The 20526-nt window shown below is 45.7% G+C and overlaps 1 protein-coding gene across 2 annotated transcripts in view; it reads left to right on the plus strand.

The window, feature by feature from the left end:
* Window positions 1-2127: 2127 nt before the first annotated feature.
* Window positions 2128-20526, plus strand: part of c1qtnf12 (C1q and TNF related 12) — a 78793-nt gene continuing 60394 nt past the window's right edge. The window contains exons 1-2 of one of the 2 annotated variants that reach the window (XM_073031917.1): window positions 2128-2144; window positions 3277-3575. In XM_073031917.1, the coding sequence (XP_072888018.1) occupies window positions 3435-3575 (141 nt within the window). In that variant the 5' untranslated portion in view covers window positions 2128-2144; window positions 3277-3434. Of the gene's footprint in view, window positions 2145-3064; window positions 3576-20526 lie in introns of those variants that run through there. The other variant, XM_073031918.1, reaches the window with a different exon arrangement.

Raw genomic sequence — 20526 nt, forward strand, 5'->3', positions numbered from 1 at the left:
GGGCCAAATGGCCTAATTCTATTCCTATGTCTTACGGTCCACCCAAAATATACCACCGCATCCTTTGGCTGTTTGAGGAAGACGATGTTCACCAGGGCCAGCGCCTAATACACTTCAGAGATTTCCACCTTCCTGTGTGAGAAACGTGCTAATAGTCATCTCAAGACACCAAAGCCAACATTTTATCCTCAAAATGGTCTCAATCCCATTGGCAGGAACAGGCTAACAACGGCAGCGTCATCTTGGAGACCAACGGTACCCGCAAAACCACCAAGCCGAACGCCCTCACACTATCCGCACAATTGACCCCAGACTCCCAAAACAAATTCTGCACGTTGTAATGCCAACGCATTTCTAGGAGGAGAGATGCTTCAAAGATCCTTTTTCAAGTCTTCTTGGAAAAATATAGTGAGCCTATAGACTTTTTGGCCATGTATTCAAAATAAAGCCAAAGCACCGAAGCAGGCAGGGGCCAGGGATAAGCAGGCACAACTCAACTCATACAAACGATCCAAATGTTTGTCAGCGGTTACCACCTCAAACTCCGTGGACGCAAATCAGCCCCGACCGGGCGAGACCCTGCGGGGTTTTGTTTCTGGGGGAGGCATGCGTGTGTTTTCCTGCGTTCCCCAGTACAATCACTTTCCTTAGCTACCACAAAGCTCAGATTTAATTCCACAAATTTACCATTACCTTCAACCGCCCAGTAATGAAAACAATCAGAATCTTTCCAAATCTAGTAATGTTTAAACGCTGAAAACATTTAAATTGTTGCTGTTTAGAACGACGCTGATTTCCCTGCTGTCCGGACGGGAAAACGCGCAATAATTCCACATCACAGAACAAGCTTTTACGATTTGCTTTATTAATACGGTGAGGCAATCTCTCGGCAATCGCCATCCATTTCAAACATACACAAATCAACCCCGTGAATTTCAGTTAATCCATCTTTTCACTGCCTATAAACCTGAGCGTTGGATTCTACTGGGATTCCTAAAACGCCTAGTAAAAATTCTTCGAGGAATGGGGTGGGGGGGGGGGGGCGGCCTGGGGGAAGCGAAGTAATATATTACAAAATTCTCTCTCTCCTGGAACCATGCACCAGTTTGCCATTACGGTAGCGAACGTGTGTCTATTCCATGAGAACAGGCCGTGCGGATTTCCTGTTAATCTGATATGAGTATTCCCAGCAAGCAGTTTGACAAATACAGGCATCTCGCTATTCCCAGGTATGTGTACCTGTGGAGTTTCTGTCCTGATAACGCCCGCGCCGACGTAACAGTATATATTGTGTTTTTATCAAGGCGCGGGTGTAGTAAACATCCTACAGGCTGTTGTCTGACTTAACGAGGATTTAGTAAAATTACTTTTGTTTTTTCCCACCCAAGGTGATGAAGTGGGAAGCAACAATCGCTCCTCCCTCCCTTTGCCAACCAAGTCTGAAAGCTTCAATTGCAGAGATGGATTCAAACCTCACCAAAAGAAATTCTGACAGGATTTTTGCCTATTAGTGTACTTATGACGGGAATCGTGGCGGCTGGGTATTTTGAAATAGAGGAATTAAAGACGAGATTAGTACGAATCCAACACAGATAGCAAATACTTCTGGATTGCTCGGCACAATGACAGTCTAGAGGGCGTCTGTAGTATATAATCCGAGCATTTAGTTTAATTGCGTAACATACCAACTTCTGTATCTTCAGATTTTCTGTACCTCGACATAATTTATCATACACTTGCTGCGAGCTCTAATTGGGATTGCATTCCCAAAAGACTGCATTTCGTGCGGCCGGCGTGTCCGGTTGCGTACATGCTGTGCACGTGGTTCATTTTCCCGGTACTGTACTCATAACGTCCTGCTGCCGTAACTCTGGGCTGGTTTGCCACGGTCCGTGGGACTGATTCCCGTCGCTTGTAGGACGGTGTCATTTCTGGTAATACTCCACATTCCCATAAATACATCAGGTTCCCTCGCATTGTTGGGACTTGGATGAAAAGCAGCGCCCAGATTCCCACAAACTGCGCTGAGGGGTTTTTTTTTCCATATTTCTATATAGAATGTAATATGAATGCACTGTTTTTAAATAGGTTCCACATTTATGAAACTCCACGAAAAATCCAAATGGATATCTGCATAACCAAAAGTAATTTGTATTTTTTAAAGTATCAAATAATTTAAAAACAGATTAATTGTCCTAATTCTGCACCTAATTATAATTGTATTGCATGTTATATTTGAACCATTTATTGACAAAAATATTAAGCAACTTGTTACATTATGCAACGTATTGAACCGAGGTTTTACATTTTAAAATATATTAATTGAGCTTGTATTCTTCACGATAAACCCACTCTCCAAGTGAGGTACTGACTTTGTAATAGTTTGCAAAACTTTTCTATTCTCTGGCGTCTTTTTGCGTGTGTTATGTTTTTTTTAAAAAAAAGTTGTAGAAACATGATAATATTTATCCGGCAAGGTAACACTACGAATGATTTGGCGCATCACTGATGGTCAAGCAAGATAACACAACCTCACGCTATAAAACAGAACAATGCCCCCGGGAAGGCGATGAAAAGTAGAGACGGTGAGGGACTGACACAAGCCCTCGGCTCGGGCTTCACAGCCTCTCATCTCTTTCCCGCGGCGTTCTGTTAAAAGAGTCACTCTCGGAGGGAGCGCGTCGCCGCCTCTGCTGCTGATAATGGATTAAACAGACTGCACACAGGCTCGGTGGGAGCTGTTTCACCGCTCTCCACCTCCTCCACAAACAAGGAGCGAGCGATCGGAGGCATGTGAGAAATTCCTAACCACCACCACCTCCCCCCCGCCCACCAGGAGCTGTGCACTCCTGTCGTGCGGATGGTCAAGTTATTGGGATCCAATCCTTGACATCTGATGGTCAATTTCCTTTGAGAGGAGGATTAATGTTCGCAGGCAGATTATTACTTTAAACAGACCCCCCCCCCACACCTTCCTCCTCTTTAACAAGGATCGGAAAGTGCACAGGATTAAAGGCACCGACCCCGGGCTCGGGAGAGGTGCGGGGGGGGGGGGTGGAATGTTTCCCGAGGGGTGTCTGCAGTCTGCCAGAGCGGGGACATCCGCACTCTGCTGGCGGCACTAACTGGCGGGAGCGGGAGCAGCCGCTCTGCAAAACGGCAGTGTAGACGATAACTGACCCGGGTTTTGCCATCCGGGATTAATCCGGCACCCCATCCCATCTACGATATATATATATATATTTGTTTTTTAAAGCTCCGACATTTCCCTCAAAGCAGCGTTTATTTTTGACGTTGGCCGCCGTGAGCCGGTGTTTTCCTGGCGGACCCATCCGATGCCTCTGATTCACCCGCGTGTGAGCACGGCACATCTCCCAACAGCTTGGCGTTGAAGTGCAGCCGCTTCTGCACCCCCGACCTGCTCGGCGCTGACAATGAGAGGCTGGAGAGCGGCGATCTTGACCACCATCGTGTGGCATCAGCTCGCCGTGTACAGGCAGGCGACTGCCAGGCGATCGCCGAGGTTAAACCAGCACACCGAGCCCTTCAACACCACACTGAGCAACAGCGAGGAGGTGAGTAAAGGACTGAACTCGTTCTGTCTCGCGGCGCTTACTCGCCCCTAAAGGGTGTCTGTCCGGCTCACGATCTGCACACTGTCAGTTAACAATGCCAGACAAAAGTCGCTTGCACGGTACCGAGCGTCTGGTGACATTCGTAGCCCTTTCCCCCGGGACAGGAGGTGTTGCAGTGTGGAGTAGAGATGCGGCGGAATGAGTTATGAAGAGCCGTGTCCCCTCTAGCTTGGGCGCTGTTGGGATGGGGAGTGGGATCAGAGCGGCCCCCTCTTGGGGTGGAAGATCTCAGTTTAAAGTATTGATCCGCGAAAGGGCGATTCGATTCTTTTGGGGACCAGCTATTGAAAAGTGAGTGGGTTCCCGCTGGTGACGATGGATGGCGAATTGGGTATTTGTGGGTATAGAAGAGCAAGCGGGCGGGACGTGGAACGCCAGCTGCCGAGAGCGGTCTAAACTCAGGGAAGGCAGGAGTGGGAGTCGGCTCCTGCGTTGTAGGTTGGAGGCGTGACCTAGGTTGCGGGGCTCCGGAGGATTTGCACTTCCGCGTCTCTGTGACAGCACGGGGAAAGCAGAGCTGCTCTTGTCTCTTTGGGCAAGTGGCCTCGGATCTCTCCCTGAGTCTGCCAGTGCTGAAAGCCGAATCCGGCCGGAGTCGGGCAAACGGCAAACGGCAGGCTGTGCTCTCTCTCTTTCACGCTTCCCGGTTAGGCGGAGGCGCCACGGGGAGGATTGATTATTCGCAGCAAAACAGACACTGCGAACAAAACCAGCTGAATGAGCGCAAGGGACAGGGCAACTTCTCCCAATGAACGTGGGACCATTTTCTCCAGAAAACGGCACTGAGTGGAGAGTAGTTGCGTGTAAATCACGGGCGTGAAGTTCAGAAGCAGCATTTTGATCCCTTTTGATTGGAGGTAGAAATTACCCACTGATTCCAGTCCGGTGTTGTCCTAAAAGCGCAGCCTTCTCAGTTTCCACAATATCTTGGGAAGCCCCTTCCAAAATCGGTTTTCTTCCAGCTCACACACTAAACGATCGCATTTTGATTTTAGAATGTTGTCCTGTGAGAAAACTGATCAATATTAAACGGCGCAGTGACTAATGATTAAATATTGCTTTTTAAATCATGCAGAACATTAGATACTTATTAAATTCTACTTTTATTGATAATCTAGGCAGTTTCTAGAGTAGGTCACATGGTCGGCACAACATTGTGGGCCGAAGGGCCTATAATGTGCTGTAGATTCCTGTGTTCTATATTCTAAACCCATTTTCAAAAGCATTAATAAAACTGACCCTTGGTACATATGGCTACATCCAAGGGGAGTTTCACATGGAAAGAAGAATGATCTTTTATTCTTCCTAACAATGCTATTTAATAGAAGATATTGATTTTAGTTCATTGAAGAGTTGGGGATTTGTGACAAGTAAATTAACTCTAATGGAAACCTGAAGGATAATCTATTCAAGCACATCATGAGCACAGTAGCATAACGGCTAGCACAATGCTTTACAGTACCAGCGACCAGGGTTCAATTCCCGCTGCTGCCCGTGAGGAGATTGTACATTCTCCCGGTGACCGTGTGGGTTTCCTCCGGGTGCTCCGGTTCCCTCCCACAGTCCAAGGATGCAGTGGTTGGTGGGTTAATTGGTCATTGTAAGTTGCCCTGTGATTAGGCAAGGGTTAAATTGGGGGTTGCGGGGGTGTGCAGCTCGAAGGTCCTTTTCAGCGCTGTGTCTCAATAAAATGTTATGATCTCCCGAAAGTGGGAACTTGAACAGATTTTTGACTGTGGGAGTGGTCATCTAAACTGTCAGAGAAGCACTGTATGTGGTTGATTCACGTGCAGGAGGACATCCAGGGGCTTGCAGACCTGTGACTGACCAATCAGTTCAGGGACAGCAAGAGCAGGAACATAGTAAAAGCAGAACAGAGTTGGTTGCATTGTCTGACAATTAAAGAGCAAAAGAAGAAGATAGTCTTTCATGGATAAGAACTGCTTTAGCTGTTACCATATTTAATAGAGAGGTTTGTCTCACTGATGAGATACAAACTAACAGATATGGAAGCAGCAAGAATTAAACAACAACACACACAAAATGCTGGTGGAATGCAGCAGGCCAGGCAGCATCTATAGGGAGAAGCACTGTCGACGTTTCGGGCCGAGACCCTTCGTCCTGACGTCTGAAACGTCGACAGTGCTTCTCCTTATAGATGCTGCCTGGCCTGCTGTGTTCCACCAGCATTTCGTGTGTGTTGTTGTTTGAATTTCCAGCATCTGCAGATTTCCTCGTGTTAGCAAGAATTAAATGCAATTTTAGGCCACATATGTTACCAAATGTAAAAAGTTTCCCTTCTGTAAAGCAGAGGAGGTCTGGGAAAGCAACACACACAAAATGCTGGAGGAACTCAGCAGGTCAGGCAGCATCTGTGGAGGGGAATGAACGGTCGACATTTCAGACCAGGACTCTTCACCAGTGCTGATGAAGGGTTTTGGCCAGAAACATCAACTGTTCATTTCCCCAGCACGGATGCTGCCTGATCTGCTGGGTTCCTCCAGCATGCTGTGTGTGTGTTGCTCAAGATTTCTGGCGTCTGCAGAATCTCCTGTGTCTCTGATCTGGCAAAGTATCTGGTTTGACAACCCCCAGGATGAGCAACTGAGTATCCGTTTCAGCTGCTCTTGAATGACCACAGTTCCAATAGCTGTCCATCTAGTAAACTCCTCATTCCTGGGATAAAGAGAATTACCTCAAACTAATGATACTGCACACCTCCCCCAAGTTTGATTGCATATTATAATAGCACCTCATGAATGTCAGAGACCAATGTAGTAAGCCAGACATCTGGGAGATGAAGCTATTTATATAACCCACTAATGTAAATACTGCAGATTTATTCCCCAAATCAGGCAAAGTCAAAGGGTCTGATTTTTCTGTTCATTGCCTGAGAGGAATGTTCATTACTTCACTTTGAGCCTCAGGATAAAGCAACACGGACAATAGTTTTCCATGAATCCAGAAGACACCGACTTCAATCTAGGTTTAATCCAAATAGGCTTCTGGCTGGCAATTTCCAAAATGGGTCGAATGGTCTCCTTCTGTGGTATGAAGCCCTATGATTTTTATAGTCGTGTAAGGCGTCAAACTCACTTCCAGTATACAATCCAGGGTCATCAGCTGTTGGGGAGCTTGGTCTCAGAGTGAATCGTCTGATTTCAATAAACTCAACAAAATTCTGCAGTGTTTTTAAAGGCTGGCTGCTCGTTTCTTGAGGCCCTCTGGTTTTGCTCGACAGGAGCTCCTGCACCTTCATAACCACTACACCTCTTGGCTTTGGTTCCCAGTGCAAGACCCTTGCAGTCAAATCCGCAGAGCGAAGAGGCCACGCAGGTCATAAGAGATGGATAAAGCAGGGCATTTACATGTTATAGTTGTTTCTGTATCCAGACAAAGAATTGCAAAGACCATAGACAATAAGATATAAGAGAATTAGCCCATTTGATCCATTAAGCCTGCTTGGGCATTCAATCATTGCTGTTTTATTTTCAAGCCTATTCTCCTTCCTTTTCCCTGTAACCCTTAACCCCTTTACCCATCAAAAACCTTTGAATCTCTGCCTTAAGTACACTCAATGACTTGACCTTTGCAGCCCACTCTGATAACAGATTCCAGATTCACCATCCCCTGCAGAAATTCCTCCTCATCTCAGTTCTAAAGGTATGCCCCTTTATTCCTAGGCTGTGCCCTCAATTCATAGACTCTCCTACCAATGGACAAGTCTCCTCACCCTCTCTGCCAGGTTGTTCAGTGTTTGGTAGATTTCAATGAAATCCTCCCTCGTCCTTCTAAATTCCAACAAGTACAGATCCAGAGCTACCGAACATTTCTCATACATTAAACCAAGGAAAATTGGCATTCTGGAATAAAGCAAATCAAATTAATATGGGTTGATAAGAAAACTGAAACTTATGCAGTTTAATCGAACTCTCACCACCCTTTCTCCACAGTTAGACTGGTCTCTTGGAATTTCAGCAATCTCTTGGCAATGGTTAGTTGGCAAGGATGATATAGAACTGCCAATTGGCACTGTGAATGTTAATAGATTCATTTTCCCACGTCCTTCAGTGACAAAATTTAGTCTCAAGCTGCATCATTAAGTAAGGAGTTTACATGAAGTAATCCCTTTTTGCTCTAATGATGCTCATTGACCAACAGAAACTGAGGGATCTTTAGTGAGCTCTTTTCTACATATGTTTGCTTTTTACGCAAGGAAGCTGACATTCCAAATGTGTGCTAATTCAAAAAAAAAGAAACTAACTAATGCTTATAGCTCGAGTATCACCCTGAGCAGCATTCATAAGTACTGACTATTTTCAATATGCTGTCACAACTGAACCTGCCCACCGCTTGAAGGGGTGGTCAAAGCGTGAATAAACACATTACCACTCTGTCCGAGTCTTATTCTGGGTCTATTGTGTCTATCTCTCATGAATTTCCCTTCCGCCATTAAGCTTATCCATCCCGTTTTGTCTTGCGAATAATTCTGTGGCCGTGTTCAGTGGAATTCTGGGCCCACTGGTTGACTAGTTTTATGGCTCGACGTGAAATGTCAATTGTGGTTTGACCTAGGTCACTCAGTGGGTGGAAGAGGCACCACAGAAACCACCCATTCCACACGAGCTTCCCACGTTTTCCTAGCTAAGGTTACTCATTCATCTCCTTATTGTTCTCTTGTCTAGTTTAGTAGTTGAATGTGGGCTAACTAGTAAACCCTTCATACTGACATATCGATCTCATCCAGACACATGGATGTTTTGCAATGTCTTTCTTCAATACTCCTGCTTCTGTCATTTTGATGGTGTACTTATGCACCATACTGATCTGGGAGCCCTTGTTCAGAATGCCCTCTTGACCTGCCCAGAGTTACAGTGCCACTGCAACATGCTCCTGAACGTCCCACCAATTACCCTATGTACAATGTCCTGTGTATGTTACTCAAAATGGCTTCTTTGGTTTGTTAAGAGTAGGAATGCTTCTTTGTCTGATAAGTGTTTCTCTCGCAGTTGTTTAGCTTTAGACTTGCTGATATGGGGATTGTATTCGTTTGTTAACCAATGGGGAATGTTATTTTGTCTTGTGAGGCTGGGAACTTGGGGGGGGGGGGGGGTTCGCGGTCTTTTGAGGAGAGTCAAGAGGAAGACGCCGAGGAAGGTGGACGTGCGCTGCAGTGCTTGGTTGACCACCGGGGGTGGTCCCAGGTGTGAAGACGTGGAGGTCAGAGGCAAGCGACGAGGGGTCGAATGGTTCGATGGTTGAGCTCCAACGATGTGCACTAAACTGACTGAACTTTGATAAGTTGGCGCCTTTTGTTTTTTTTCTTTCCTTTCATATATATTGTATTGCCTAGTACTCTTTTAGTTTTAGTAAACTCTTTAAAGTGTATTTCATAACGGTATCTGGTGTGAATTTGATACTGTGTGCGGGCGCGAGGCTTAAACTTGATTCTCACAGCACCTGCGTGTACGGGAGGTGGGGTTGGTGTGTGGCTGGATCTCCTTTTCCCCTAGACATATACCAGCCTGTTGGTTAGGTGTTACACCTACATGCTGCTGTATCTGCACTTTTGTCGATGTTCTTTAGTTCTGGAGATGAAGGACTTATTTTAGAGTTGTACAATACTGCTGCACCTACCACCCTTCAATGAATGACTCACGTTTGGAAAGGAAGAGCTTCAACAGGTAAATGAGAAAAATAACTACTTCCACCAGATGCTAAGTCTGCAAGTATTAGCTTAAGTCACAGTTCTTCCCAACCTGGGGTCTATGGACCCCTTGCCTAATGGTATTGGTCCGTGGCATATTAAAGGTTGGGAAGACGTCAGCAAAATATTTATAATTTGTCAAGTATGGAGCCACTTGATGCAAACTTCCTGAAATCTCTGTTGAAGTCACTATAAAAAAAGGACAGAACACTTAACTTTGAATGTTCTACTTACAAAGCCCATGCATATGAGAAGCCTACTTATTAATATGGCTCTGAGAATAAGACTGAGACAATCACTTTGATTGTATATCGTTGAACACGTTCTTTAAGCTTGTTTGCTATGAAAGTTGCCTTGAGCCAGAGTCAAGAGTCAAACAGCGCAGTATGAGTCTGGCCCAGTGGTTTCACATCAGCCGAAGTTCCCATCAGAGCTAGCCGCAATTGGCCCCATTTCCACTAGACCTTTCCTATCCATGTACTTGTCAGAGCGCCTTTCAATTTGGCAAGCGTACCTGCCCCAGTCACTTCCTCAGGCAGTTCAGTCTGTGCACAGACCAAGCTCGGGGTAAAAAAGTTGCCTTTCAGGTTCACCTTAAATCTCTTCCCTCTCACTTATATATACTCCCTTGTTTTTTTCGACATCCCAATCCTGGGAAATAGACTAGGTGCATTCCCTCGATCTACGTCGCTCAGAATTTTATACGCCTCCTTACAATCACTCCTCATTCTGATGCATGGTTTGAGGAACTACAGTCATTCAATTTCTTTGCTTTAAGATTGCGATTTTGATTGAATCTTCCCAACGCTCATGTTCCGATCTTTGTGTCTTTTTGCCACGGAAGCCGATACACAGAGCACATCATTAAAGATTCTGTAGCACATTTCTGGCACAACACCTACTATTCAAACTGTGGCAAGTTTCTTATCGCAGCTGAATGATCCAATCACAAGTTAGGGATGCTTTGTGACATGCGTTGTTTTTAAAATTGAATTGAGGACCAGGTGAAAGACCGACTATTCTTTTTGTGTAATCTGCCATGTCTGTTTAATTTTATCTTGATATTGGTCCTTCCTACTGATTATGTACCAGCTTGGCTGTACGCCATCATTCCTCGCTCTGCTGTTACCAGATATCTTAGGAATCTCAACCCATTCGTTTCTGTGGATGAAAATGGTGGGCGGATTGTCCTTAACGCCCAACAAAGCATTCTCTGCGACTGCCGGATCACAGAACACACCTTTGAGTTCCTTACACTGAACACAAGAAGCAAAAATTTTAAAAATAACATTTAGCTTTACTTGTCACATGTACATCAAGACACGCAGGTCAACATGTTGTTTGCACCACATCAAGTCAGCAAGGATTGGGATGGGCAGCCTACAAGCGTCACCTGGCTTCCAGCACCAACATGCAATGTCCACAACTCACTCAACCGTACACACACTTCAGCAACTGACACACCCATCTCACACTGACACTTCTGTCCCATCCTGACACACCCATCTCACACTGACACATCCATTTCATAATGACACATCTGTCTCACACTGATACACCCACACACCGACATACCCATCTCACACTGGCACGTCTGTCTCATACTGACACACCCATCTCACTCTGACACGTCTGTCTCACACTGACACACCCATCTCACACTGACACACCCATCTCACACTGGCACATCTGTCTCATACTGACACACCCATCTCACACTGACACGTCTGTCTCATACTTACACACCCATCTCACACTGACACGTCTGTCTCACACTGACACACCCATCTCATACTGACACACCCATCTCACACTGGCACATCTGTCTCATACTGACACACCCATCTCACACTGACACGTCTGTCTCACACTGACACACCCATCTCACACTGACACACCCATCTCATACTGACACACCCATCTCACACTGGCACATCTGTCTCATACTGACACACCCATCTCACACTGACACGTCTGTCTCACACTGACATATCCATCTCACACTGACACATCTGTCTCACACTGACACACCCATCTCGTACGGATACATCCTTCTTGGGTATAGAATGTGGTTTGGATGGGACCTTCAGTGTCCATTACCAAGAGAGACATGGTGGCAGCTGGCTGACTCCCGAAGGACCTTCTTCCCAGATAAGGTCTTTGGCAAATGAGGAATGAACCTGGAAGTCAGTAAGCAGAAGCTGTGGCAGAAAAGCCTGAGGTTGATGACTTCATCAGAACCTAAAGCTTCAGACATGAAGCACGAACTGTCTTCCCCTTTACGCAGAGAGTGGTGAGTGTGTGGAAACCACCGAGCTTTGATGTCAGTGACTCAAACAGAGCCAAGTGCCCTGGGGCTCAGTATTTACCAGCAACAGTAGCTGGGACAGTCCTGTTGTAGACAGGAGCAGGCCAGGGACTTGGTGTCTTGTGGTGAGTGACTCACCTCCTGAAACATCTCCACAAGTCTTGAGCACGATGGAATTATTTGCCTGATGTTAGGAGCTCAGAAGCCTCGCAAGAAGTTTGGCAGCATCCGGAATGGAGCAGGACTGGCGTGATTCCTGAGGAGTAAAGAGAAACAAAGTTCTGAGCACAGTAGGGAGCAAAAGCCAGAATGGAGCAGGAATGGGATTGGTCTGAGCCGATGGAGAGAAGTGCGTCACTTGAAAGCAATGTCATGTGGACCTCATTACATTTTTCAAAGTCAACTTCCCTGGCCCATTTAAAGTCAGCCTTTTATGAGATTTTCAACTGGGGTTCAATTATTATTCATCTTCAGTTTGTCGACACCGCCCGCGGGCAGCACAGTATCATTCCCGAAGCCCACTTCTTGGGCAGTGGGCAGCAACAGGGACGCTGGCATTTCTCGCTCTTCCCCGGTCTCTCTTGAGAAGGTTGTAGTGAGCGGTCATTGAAGTCCGTGCAACACCCTGGTGGGGAGCTCCAGTCAGGATTTAGACCCAGAGACATTGAAGAAACGCTGACATGTGACCTTTAGGGGATCTTGGGGCTGCTGATGTCCATAAACACCAGATGATGTTTCCTTCAAACGTGCAGAATTCACTCATCTCCAGTGATGGAAGAGGGAATGCACAAGGTCTCCACGCACCTCCGTCCTTCAAAGTAAATTTATTATCAAAGTACGTATATGTCACCGTATACAACCCTGAGATTCATTTTCTTGCGGGCATTCACAGTAGGAAGAGAACCAATGAAAAACTGCACAGAAACACTGACAAACAACCAGTGTGCAAAAGACAAACTGTGCAAGTGCAAAACTAATAATAATAATGATTAATAAATGAAACTGAGAATCTGAGTTGTAGGGCCCTTGAAAGTGAGTCTGTGGGCTGTGGAATCAGCTCAGAGTTGAGCTGAGTGACGTTACCCTCGCTGGTTCAGCAGCCTGATGGTTGAAAGGTAATGACTGCTCCTGAACCTGGTGGTGTGGGATCCAAGGCTTCTCTGTCTCCTTCCCAACGGCGGCAATGAGAAGAGAGCGCGGCCTGGATGGTGGGGCCCCGATGATGGATGCTGCTTTCTTGCGGCCACGCTCCATGTAGACGGGCTTTCTGATGGAGAGGGCTTTTCATGTGATGGACTGGGCTGTGTCCACTACTTCTTGTAGGCTTTTCCGTTCTTGGGCGTTGGTGTCAATATCATACATATACCATGTGTGTGTGTGTGTGTGTGTGTGTGTGTCTCATGCGTGTGCACATGCTTGTGTGCATTTATATACATGTATGCATGTGCACACACGTGTGTGCTCGTATGTTGGAATTGCACATTTGCACACGCATGTGTTTAGGGTAGGGCTAAAAATCGAAATTAGCCGCAAGAGAGTTGTAAAATTGGTCAGCTCCATCCACAGTATCCAGATATCTTCAAGGAATGAGGCCCCGAAAAGGTGGCATCCATTATTAAGGACCCCCATCACCCAGGACATGCCCTCTTCTCATTGTTACCATCAAGAAGCAGGTATGAAGCCTGAAGGCACACACTCAGTGATTCAGAACAGCTTCTTCCCTGTGTCATCCGATTTATGAATGGACATTGAACCCCTGGGCCCTATCTCACGTGCTTTATTTCTATTTTTGCACTACTTATTTACCAATTTAATATCTATATACATACTGTAACTCACAGTTTTTGCTCTCTATATATTGCATTGTATTGCATTGTACTGCTGCCGCAAAGTCAATAAATTTCACAACATATGCTGATGATCCCGATTCAAAATCCGGTTGCGTTAATACAAAATAAGATGGCTGACTGTTTCGGAGAAGGGCTACAGTTGTCTGCAGTGGGACATGGGAGTGATGTCTGCAGATGGGGCAAACAAATACCAGATGAAATTTAACGTGAAGAAATGATAGATGACACATTTTTGAGGATGAATGAGGAGAGAGTTAATGCAACATGTGGAAACGCTTTAAGAGGAGCAGAGAGGATGGTAGGCTGTGGTGCATAGACCTTTACAACTGGTAAGAAAGAGGATTGCAACTCTGATATCTAAGCTGAGGTAAAAAAGTTAGGGCATAAGCACTAGGCGATGATTGAGGCAAAGGGACAAGGGTACTCAGAACTATTTTACTGAGGAGAAGCAGCTCCACCTGCTCCTGTGGAAGGAGGTTGTGTGTCGAACATGGCTGCATTCCAGTATCACATTAACTAAAGGCTGTTCTGCTTTTATCGAAAGCCATTTGGGAGCGAACCAGCCCTGGGTTTGATAAATTGAGTGGGTGTGATGGTTTTTCAATCGGAGAGCTTCATCTGGCCAAGGTCTGGGTTAATTCGGAGGCCACAGCATTCAGGGACATAAAATGTTGGAAAGGACCCTTCCATCCTACTGTGTGAGGGCAACGGGCTCTCAAATGACCTTCTGGCTTTTGAAGACCTGGTATAAATCCCTAAACAAAATAATAACCTGACCTCAAGTGGTATGGGTGAAGTTGCCGTGTCCAAACAGACAATGTCTTCTTGAGTGTGTTACCTGTGGTGCTGGCTTTAACCAGGCCACCACCGTGCCAGACAACATGACCATCCATTTCCAAAGAGGTCTGTGTGAACTCCCTGTTAACACTTGGATGGCAGCTTATTTACTATTCAAGATTCAAGATGCCTTATCGTCGCTCTTCAGCACAAGTGTAAAGGAGAAGGAAATGATTCTTACTTCGGATCTGACACAGCATTAAAAACACTGAGCATAAAGAACACATAAAATATAATATATATAAATATAAAAGCAATCCTATAAAGGACAATGTACACATTGGCTATTATACACATAGGCTGACTGTATGTACATAAGGTGAGGCTTGGTGATGCGTACGTAGTGGTGATGGGATGAGTTAATCGATGGAGGGGTTGATCAGCCTTACAGGTTGGGGGGGGGATTAACTGTTTCTGAGTCTGGTGGTCCTGCTGTGGACGCTAAGCAGCCTTTTCCCTGATGGGAGTGGGGCAAACAGTCCATGAGCAGGGTGGGTGGGATCCTTCATGTTGTTGGGATAACGGAGACATGGCTGCAGGGAGATCAGACCTGGGAAATGAATGTACAAGGGTATACGTGCTATCGTAGGGACAGAAATGTGGGCAGAGGGGGTGGGGTGGCCCTGTTGGTGAGGAATGAGATTCAGTCCTTTGCAAGGGGGGACATAGGGTCAGGAGAAGTAGAGTCTGTGTGGATAGAACTGAGGACCAGTAAGGGCAAAAGGACCCAAATGGGTGTTGTCTACAGGCCACCAAACAGTAGCTTGGATATTGGGTGCAAGTTGAATAGGGAGTTAACATTGGCATGTGGCAAAGGTAATGTCGCAGTAGTTATGGGGGATTTCAACATGCAGGTGAACTTGGAGAATCAGGTTGGTGCTGGACCACAGGATAGGGAGTTTGTAGAGTGCCTACGGGACGCATTCTTGGAACAGCTTGTACGAGAGCCGACCAGGGACAAGACTTTTCTGGATTTAGTGTTATGTAATGAACAGGATTTGATAAGCGATCTTGCAGTAAAGGAGCCATTAGGAGGTAGTGATCATAATATGATAAGTTTTTATCTGCAATTTGAGAAGGATAAGGGCAGCTCGGAGGTGTCAGTGTTGCAGTTGAACAGGGGAAACTATGGAGCCATGAGGGAGGAGCTGGCCAAAGTTAACTGAACGGATATCCTTGCAGAAAAGACAGTGGAACAGCAATGGCAGGTATCCTTGGGAATAATGCACAAGGTGCAAAATCAGTTCATCCCCCAGAGAAGGAAGGATTCAAAGGGGGGAAAGGGGCCACAGTGGTTGACAAAGGAAGTCAGAGATTGCATAGCATTAAAAAAAAGGAAGTATGACAGAGCTAAGGTGAGTGGGAGGACAGATGATTGGGAAGTTTTTAAGGAACAACAGAACTTAACTAAAAAGGCAATACGGGGAGAAAAAATGAGGTACGAACGCAAGCTAGCCAGGAATATAAAGGAAGATAGCAAAAGCTTTTTTAGGTATGTGAAGAGAAAGAAGATAGTTAAGAACAATGTTGGGCCCTTGAAGAATGAATTGGGTGAAATTGTTATGGGAAACAGAGAAATGGCAGAAGAATTTAATGAGTACTTTAGATCTGTTTTCACTAAGGAAGACACAAGCAATCTCCCAGATGTATGGATGGGCCAAGGACATAGGGTAACAGAGGAAATGAAACAGATTGACATTAGGAAGGAAACGGTGATGAGTAGACTGATGGGACTGAAGGCTGACAAATCCCAGGTCCAGATGGTCTGCATCCTAGGGTACTAAAGGAGGTGGCCCTGGAAATTGCGGATGCATTGGTAATCATTTTCCAATGTTCCTTAGATTCAGGATCAGTTCCTGAGGATTGGAGAATGGCTAATGTTATCCCACTTTTTAAGAAAGGAGGGAGGGAGAAAACAGAGAACTATCGACCTGTCAGCCTGACACCGGTGGTGGGGAAGATGCTAGAGTCCATTATTAAGGATGAAATAGTGGCATATCTAGATAGCAGTGATAAGATTGGGCCGAGCCAGCATGGATTTACCAAGGGTAAATCATGCTTGACTAATCTATTGGAGTTTTTCGAGGATGTAACCAGGAGGTTAGACAAGGGAGATCCAGTGGATGTAGTGTACCTCGATTTTCAGAAGGCATTTGATAAGGTCCCACATAGGAGATTGGTGGGTAAAATCAAAGCTCAGGGCATCGGGGGGAAGACATTGACATGGATAGAAAACTGGTTGGCAGATAGAAAGTAAAGAGTAGCGGTGAATGGGTGTTTCTCGGAATGGCAGGTGGTGACTAGTGGGGTGCCACAGGGTTTGGTATTGGGACCACAGCTGCTTACAATTTACATCAACAATTTAGATGAAGGCATTGAGAATAACATCAGCAAATTTGCTGATGATACTAAGCTGGGTGGCACTGTGACATGTGATGAGGATGTTAGGAGAATTCAGGGTGACTTGGATAGGCTGGGTGAGTGGGCAGATACTTGGCAGATGACGTTTAATGTGAATAAGTGTGAGGTTATCCACTTTGGGAGTAAGAACAGGAAGGCAGATTATTATCTGGACGGTGTAGAGTTAGGTAAGGGAGAAATACAAAGAGATCTAGGAGTCCTTGTTCATCAGTCACTGAAGGTGAATGAGCAAGTGCAGCAGGCAGTGAAGAAGGCTAATGGAATGTTGGCCTTTATTACAAAGGGAATTGAGTACAAGAGCAAGGAAATCCTCTTGCATTTGTACAGAGCCCTGGTGAGACCACACCTGGAGTATTGTGTACAGTTTTGGTCTCCAGGGTTAAGGAAGGACATCCTGGCTGTAGAGGAAGTGCAGCGTAGATTCACGAGGTTAATTCCTGGGATGTCTGGACTGTCTTACGCAGAGAGGTTAGAGAGACTGGGCTTGTACACGCTGGAATTAAGGAGATTGAGAGGGGATCTGATTGAAACATATAAGATTATTAAGGGATTGGACAAGATAGAGGCAGGAAATATGTTCCAGATGCTGGGAGAGTCCAGTACCAGAGGGCATGGTTTGAGAATAAGGGGTAGGTCATTTAGGACAGAGTTAAGGAAAAACTTCTTCTCCCAGAGAGTTGTGGGGGTCTGGAATGCACTGCCTCGGAAGGTAGTGGAGGCCAATTCTCTGGATGCTTTCAAGAAGGAGCTAGATAGGTATCTTATAGATAGGGGAATCAAGGGATATGGGGACAAGGCAGGAACCGGGTATTGATAGTAGATGATCAGCCATGATCTCAGAATGGCGGTGCAGGCTCGAAGGGCCAAATGGTCTACTTCTGCACCTATTGTCTATTGTCTATTGTCTATTACTGGCCTGGCCTTTTTATCGGGCCCCTTTCTGTATATACCGTACGTCCTCGATGGGGGTAGACTGGTACTGGGGATGCACGGGAGGTGAGGCAGGGAGTTTTAACTATGATATGGTACAATGTTTGGCCATTCTGCCAGTTATTCAGCGAGGCGACTGTCTAACAGCATCCCATTCATTAACGTAACTACTCTACTGAAAGTAGAAATGAGGATGCTGTAGTCGTCCTTACGCTGCCCTCTCTGTTTCTATGTTATGTGTTTACATCTTCCGTTTCTCTGCAAACTAATGCTAATTGGCACCCGCTGTCGAGAGTTTGCTCACAGACTCTTTTCCAATGTCGACATCTGCCCATGCCGCGATGAATTAGCAGCCCATTTAATTCTGGTCTCATGGAATGGCACTTTCAAATGCGGACAAACTGAACAATATTGGAATAAGTCTTTCAGCAATGAGTGGACTGCCCCAAGCACGATACTTCAGTTTCTGTGGTGACAGACTCCAAACGACAACACCAGCATAATTGGAATGCTTGTAGATCCTGCGCTGAACAGGAAGGAACTTGTATTATGAGTTTCACACCTTGCTGTTTGCCTGCTTACAGTGCAGCATCGATTGCTTACATTATCAGCTGTAATAAGGGGGATTATGGCAAAAATGTCCGCATGTGGCATGTGTTTTCCACTTAGCTGTGAAGGCTGCGAAGGCCCACGTAGCGCCTGGGCTCACAGAGAAAGCTCTGTGTGTGACCTTGTCTTGTGGACTGATTGTCCTCCTGATAGAGGAATTAGAGAGGGAGGAGTCAACACTGACAGAAAAAAAGGCAGCCATAGTTGGTGCTTTAATGAGTTTCCAGCCAGTTTATTCACACACACTGTCCTGCAGATGCCAAAGTTCTGAAATAATATTCTCAGCATTCTGATAAAAGGTCATCGGCAAGCTCCATCTCGTTGTCACTACAGTGCATTTTCTATAAGTGTTGGTGTCCTCCATCTATGTGACCACTTATAAAGCAAATTGCTCGGACTAATTTTGTATTAGCTGTATATTACTGCAAGATGAGAAATGGGATTATAAAGATTGTAGCAGAAATGAGCACTCAGGGCTATATGATCTTAAAGTTCAGGGATTCATGAACAAAGCTGGGCTTTCATTCAGAGTATACGTACCCGGACTGGCATCTGTCAGCAAGCACAGTGAGGTTATTCCGTAGCAGATTGGAAAGGTCCGGGTGTTGGGACCAGAGGCGAGGAACAGGCCAGTTCTGCTCACTGCTTCAGCTCTGCTCTGAACTGAGGCTGCGGTCTGCTCCGGCTGCCGTGCTGCCTGGCTTTGTGTCCGAGGGCTCACTTCCACTCTGCATGCTATTTGCTTACTTTTATTGTTTGCACGATTTGTTTTTCTCCCCCTCTTGCTGCACACTGGGTGTTTGGCTTTTTTTTTAAACGGGTACTTCTGGGTTTCCTGTTCTCTGGCTGCCTGTAGAAGTCAAATCTCAAGGTTATCTAATGTATACATACTCTAGTAATAAATGTACTTTGATATGTGCCACAGGTATTCTGGATTTTTCAAGGAGAGTTTTCTTTCACACTGATCCCTGTTTCGTTATGTGGAAGAACCCCACTGCGCAATTAAGTACAAACATTCTGAAGCCACCTACCTATTAGTTTGATGGAAGTAAGGCCTGGATAGAGACAGATGGGGTTGCCACTGTTAGCACCAGCTGTAGTTTCAGAGTTTACACTGCATCACCCTCTGTAAAAGAGTTTGCACGTTCTCCCTGTGACTGTGTGGGTTTCCTCCCGGTGCTCAGGTTTCCTCCCACTTTCCAGAAACGTACGGCTAGCGTTAGTGAGGTTTGGACATGCGATGTTGGCGTCGGAAGTATGGAAATTTTTGTGGTCTGCCCGGTACAATCCTCACTGATTTGTTTTGACACAAACACCACGTTTCACTGTATGTGACAAATAAAGCTAATCTTTGAGGGAGCTGCAACACAAAATGCTGGAGGAACTCAGCAGGCCAGGAAAAATGTACAGGCGGCGAGTGTGCTGATACCTTTGTGTTATGGAACCATCGGGTGGCAGGTTGTCTATCACTTCTGCTGAACTTTTAATTTCTTTCTTTTTTTTTCCGCCATCTTGAGCCACAAAACATGTTGATGCCGACTCGCCAATAGCTATACTTCGTTAGGAGCTTGAGGAGATTTGGTATGTCGCCAGCACCTAGCAAGTTTCTACAGTTATACCGTGGAGAGCATTCTGACTGGGTGAATATACCGTCTGGTCTACGGGCTCCAATGCACAGGATCAGGATAAAAACGCAGAGTCTTATAGACCCAGCCTGCTCCATGACAGGCACTAGCCACCCCGTTGTCAAAGACATCTTCAAAAAGTTGTGCCAACATTAAGGATCCTCGCCATCCAGGACGTACACTCTTCTCATCAGGGAGGAGGACCAGGAGCCTGAAGATACACACTCAAAGTTTTAGGAACAGCTTCTTTCCCTCCGCCTTCAGATTTCTGAATGGCCCCACAAACACTGCCCCCTCGCTATTTTTGCTCCCTTTTCCAACTATTTATCGGTTTTTAATGTATTTCTTATTGTGACCTAAAGTTTATGTATTTGCACTGTACTACAGCAAAACAACAGATTTAATAACTTAGGTCAGTGGTAACAAACCTGATTCTGTTTCTAATTCTGATTCGCTGTTGCAACCAGGAAAGCACTCTGAATCACAGTTCAAAGCAAAGTTTATTATCAGAGTGCATACACGTCACCACATTCAGGCCTGAGATTCCTTCTCCTGTTCACTGCTTAAGATCCTGCCTGGTCCTTCGGCCAGGAGAAAGGGAATC

Source organism: Hemitrygon akajei, chromosome 29 (genome assembly GCF_048418815.1).
Source record: "Hemitrygon akajei chromosome 29, sHemAka1.3, whole genome shotgun sequence".
NCBI lineage: Eukaryota > Metazoa > Chordata > Chondrichthyes > Myliobatiformes > Dasyatidae > Hemitrygon > Hemitrygon akajei.